Here is a 5,363-nt window from a genome sequence, read left to right on the forward strand (position 1 = left end):
CTGGGTTACCTCATTCAAAATTAGCCTAATCTGTACACTCAACAAATTCTTTCCCAAGACTTCACAGTGTTCTGATTGACTAACCCAAGGACTAAATTTTTTTCTTGATGAAATCTCATCTTTATTAGAAATAACAACACTACTACAGGCAAAATGAAATTGAGTATATTTTTCTTCCAAGTTCAAGCCCAAACAGCTAACAAACCCATATCATTTTAATGGTTATTATTTCCTAGGTTGTGACTAAAGAATTAGGCAATGTACTCAAAGTTCTAATCAATAGGCTAGAAAATCACAGGAAAACAAAAAAATATATATATAAGAAAATGCACTTGAATGTAGACTATCTTATGCAAGAGAGCTTTAAAGTAACTGTGCATTATTTAGGTAGTTATTTAGTTTGACTCCCATTCACCACACTTTTAGTGGTATATTTCCTTTCTCTTACAGTATCTTCACTCACTGAAGTACTATTTTCTAGTTACTAGGAGCAACCTTTATAAGAGCATGAACTTGTATGCTTTATTCATTGCTGGATGTCTACTACCTAGAAAGAAGCTATGCATTGGTTGATTATTTGTGATTTCAGTTAAAGATTTCAGAAAACTCAGTGCTTATTTGATGGCAGTAATATTTTTACGAAGTCCTTGAATGCCTGCTTGACTTGCTGGTTCCTTAAGGTATAAATGAAAGGATTCAGCATGGGAGCTACAGAGGTGTTGAGCATGGCAACTCCTTTACTTAGCACCACACCATCTCTGGCAGATGTTTTTACATACATAAAAATGCAGCTTCCATATGAAATGGAAACTACAATCATGTGAGAGGAACAAGTGGAAAAGGCCTTTTTCCTTTGCTCTGCAGAGGGTATCTTCAGAATTGCTCTAAGAATGAGTGTATAGGACAGAATTACCAAAGCCAAAGTTACTATGAGAGTAAATACTGCTAAGAAAAATGCCATCAGCTCTAGAATCTTCGTATCTGTGCAAGCAATCTGCAGCATGGGAGAAGAGTCACAAGCGAAGTGATCAATGATATTAGAATCACAGAACTCCAGCTGAATTCCCATGATAACTGGGGGGAAAACGATGAGGAATCCAGCTGACCAAGAGGCAATTACAAGTTGATTGCACACTTTGTTGCTAATGATAGTTGTATAGTGCAGAGGTTTGCAGATGGCCACATAACGATCATAAGACATTGCAGCCAGTAGAAAAAATTCTGTTGCTCCAAGAAAGATCAAAAAGAACACTTGAGCCATGCAGGCATTATAGGAAATAGCTTTGTTCCCTGTAGCAATGCTGATCAGAAATCTCGGAATGCATACTGTTGTAAATAAAATTTCTAAGAAGGAAAAATTTCTGAGAAAGAAATACATGGGAGTTTTCAAGAGAATGTTTGACAGTGTCAGAGTAATGATGGTCATGTTTCCACTTACACTTAGTAAGTATGTGGTCAGCAAAAAGAAGAATATCAAAATTTGTAACTCTGGGTCATCTGTAAGTCCCAGAAGAATAAATTCTGTGATTGCAGTCTTATTTGGCATAGCTAAGGTTTGAATTTGGGTTGTTCTGGGGAAAAAAAGAAAAAATGTTAATTCAAAGTCATTTGATAAATTTTCAGTTATGGTCATAATGCTCTCACTTTCCAAAAACAAAGTTTGTACTTAATGCCTTGGGAAATGGTGAAAGAGCTATCCATTAAAATTAAAAGTTCATGTTGTGTTCTGAGAAGGAAAAAATTAGTTTCATTGTGGTTCAGAAAGATTAAATAATCAAAATGTATAAATTATAATTTGACCACCATGACCATAATATACAATTTATGATTGTCACTAGAAAGCCTACCTTGAGCCAAATTCAATCTTTTTTGTTCTCACAATAAGACATACTGATCTAATCTTCTTTAACCTCCTACCTGAGATCCATGAGAGATTCTAGACAGTGGCTTCATACTCATAACAATCCTTGGTGTTTTTGTTTTGCTTCTATGACAGAGTCTGGCTGAGTCAACTATAGTTCAGAACTTATTAGACAGCTCAAATTAATTTAAACTTAGATAGTCCTCCCTTGTGCGGGGCTTACATGAGGGCACAACTACATTCAGCATCCTAAATTATTAAGTCTCAAGTTCATAGAAAACTTTAAACAGAAAATACTATGTGGAGGGAAACTGACTGAAATATTTCATATATTATCATCATACAAAATCACCCTATTAGCCACTCTGTGAAATTAATACAAACACAATATTATCATGTAATAAATAGCCAGGTCAATGTATCAGGGCTAAATATAATACCAGTAAGCTTTTGCAATGTCAGACTTTCTCAAGTTCTGCTCTGAAAATGATATGGTGATAAATTTATTGTTTTTAAAAAACTGCGACGAGAAAAGAAAATTTACTATAAGGAAGACAAAAGTATATGAATAATATAATAAGTTAGCATAAAATATAATAATTTTAATTACTGTTGAAAATATCAATATATTCTTCAGTCTATGCCAATAATCATCCTACAATGTTCTATCTAAAAGCTCAAGGTCACATACCAGGGTCTACAAATAGAGTAGCGTTCCTGTTTGCACTCTACTTTTTCATATCAAGTATTCCAATGTTCAAAATAGACAAACATTGTATTTGATGCAGGAAATAATAAAGTTCATAACTAAATAATAACTTTGCAACATACTAATGCCAGTGCCAGTATTTTGTAGTTTACTTCAGTTCTCTGGTCTCAGATATGCTTCTATGCATCAAGGCTTGCAAGTTTATCAATTTTAACAAATATTTGCACCACTAATGTGACATTTCCTAATAAAATGAGAGCCTTCGGTATTAGAATTTCAATCTACTTAACCTCTGAAAGATTGTTTTTGCAAAAACATGCATGTACTGCTATTGGTTCTAAGAAGCAAGAATTCCACTTTGTGATTCTCAGGTAACCTATGAAAGGACTATGAGTTAGTGAAATGCAAACAAGATGCAAAAGGCATTGAAATCGCTTCCTGTGTTCTCTTCTTATTCTCATTCGGGCAGTTTTAGTAATATCATTGAGGTTTACCTGAGAAAATGAGTTTGACTCTTTTCTGTGGGAGTTGTCAGAATAAGGGAAGACATAGGCAGAAAAAAGTTATAAAATTTAACAAAATGGCCTCACAGTATGTATCAAAAACACTTATTGTAAATAGTTCTAATTTAGGAAGATGAGTAACATTATTAACAAAGACAAAATATACTTACCTTTATGTTTATCTGGACATTATTTAAACCTAGTTTTCTTATTATTTGAAATTTAGTTTTAAAAAACAATGATTCAAGTAGGCAGAGATTGTTTCATTTTTAAAATAAATTGGCCAAATTGAGTATTTTTGTCTGGCAACTCCCTTAACAACATGTAAATATTTTTACTAGATTTTGCTTGTGAAAGCCTAATTCTCAATCCAAATTCTGATCTGTAAGAATAAGAAATATCTGAACATCATATGTCATTGGTTGCATAACTTTTCTAATATTGTTCACCAATGTATATATTTTAAAACATTTTGTAAAAGTATAGCTGCATGATATGTGTTTGTGAATATGTTGTTAGAAGAGTTTGTCTAGGAGGAAAACATAGTAGACACATCCCCAGAGACAGAAAACCTAGTATGTTTACAGTTAATTAATGTGGGCAACATTTTAATAAAATTCCTTTGAGAGCCATTAGTTACTGGAAGATGTAGTATTCTATGAAAAATGCCAGGCATTCTAAGAAACAAAGGGAAAGGCTGATGAAACAATTATTGCTGGCTGTGTAATTATTTCAAATTTTACTTCCAATTACTCTGTGTGTTTTAGAATGGGCTTTTTTTGCTTTGGTCTTGGTTTTTAGCTATGTTGTTGTTGTTGTTGTGGTTGTCGTTGCTGTTGTTGTTGTTACTGTTGTTTTGGTTCTCATATAAATATTGAGATTTTTTTTCAAATTATCTTGAACTGCATTGGAAATTTGATGGAAATTGCATCAAATTTCTGCAGTAAGCTTTTGGTAAAATAACCATTTTTTGCAACATTAATCACCCCAAAATTGAGCATAAGAATACTTTCCATCTTCTGGTATTTCTTCAGCTTCTTTGTCTTAAAGTTCTCATTACATAAGTATTTCTTTTCCTTTGTGAGATTTATTCCAAGATATTTGAGGTATTAGTAGTGGGATCATTTCCCTGATTTATATATAAGTTTTATTGGATATATATAAGTTTTATTGTATTCCTCACCACAAATAGGATATCTATGTAACTATTCCCTCCCTGTCTCCACTGCCACCCAAAGCTCAGTAACCATCATGGAATAGGGGACAGAAAACTTGTAAGAGCCAGAGGTCAGGAAAGACAAAAATAAAATTGTGGACATGGCAGGACTGCAGCATCCATAAACTTTGACTGTTACACAAGACTTGCACAAATTCAAGAAATCAACCTTATAGCTAAAAGGGAGAAGGCCAGAACTCTCTGCCTTTAGTTGAGGAGCTATTGACAGCTGATTGCTTATAATAGGACAGGCATGTTTCTTCGATGATGTGGTCCTTAGTAGGTTGACCATGCTTCAGTTGAGAGTAACACACTCATGAATATAGGGGAATCAAAAATTGGAGTCCTGGGATTATTTCTTAAAAGGGGAAACAAAGATAGGCAGGGTGATGAATATGGGGAAAATTAGAGGGGGTGGATATGAATACAATCAAAATATATTATCAACATGTATAAAATTCAAATAATTAATAAAGTATTTTAAAAGGAAACTAACTTTGAAATGCTATGATAAAATCTAATACTTTTTAACTAATTTAAAATTAGAATGTCTGTATCTATGCTCTCCCCTCAAGGCTCAAAATCTATGAGTAAGATAAGGTGAAAAGATTGTAAGTGCCAGAGGTGATAGGTGTCTCCAAGGAAACAGTGTCTCCCAGACATATCAGGAGAGACTGTGACAGAACAGGCAGGACATGCACAGGCTCAAGGGAGATAGGGTCCTAGCAATAAGTGGGGGAAGGAGGCTTGGGTTTTGTCCCCTATTTGTAATTACTTGGGAAGGATGACATTTTTGTGTGTGTATGTGTTTCTAGTTTGTGTTCGTTTGTTAAGAGAGAAATAAAGAACATAAAATTGGAGATCAGAAGATTCTCAGAGATATTAAATTAGGGGAAATATGATTAAAACATATTGCGTTATAAAATTTAATGAAAAATTAAAATGGTTAACATTTTTCATTAAAATTTAATGCCCTTCATAAAACAGGAAACAAAACAAAAAATACCATTATATTCTTATTAAATAATAAGAATTTTGCCACATGTACTTCTGATGTCTTTCATCAACAGACCA

General features: G+C 33.4%; 1 protein-coding gene across 1 annotated transcript; it reads right to left on the reverse strand.

Annotated features, from left to right (window-relative positions):
• Positions 1-607: 607 nt before the first annotated feature.
• Olr947 (olfactory receptor 947) lies at positions 608-1,546 on the reverse strand. Its single transcript, NM_001001369.1, has one exon. The coding sequence runs from the start codon at positions 1,544-1,546 to the stop codon at positions 608-610; it is 939 nt and encodes a 312-aa protein (NP_001001369.1).
• Between the last annotated feature and the right edge of the window lie 3,817 nt (positions 1,547-5,363).

This window comes from Rattus norvegicus, chromosome 7, assembly GCF_021556685.1.
Source record: "Rattus norvegicus strain SHRSP/BbbUtx chromosome 7, alternate assembly SHRSP_T2T, whole genome shotgun sequence".
NCBI classification, from domain to species: domain Eukaryota; kingdom Metazoa; phylum Chordata; class Mammalia; order Rodentia; family Muridae; genus Rattus; species Rattus norvegicus.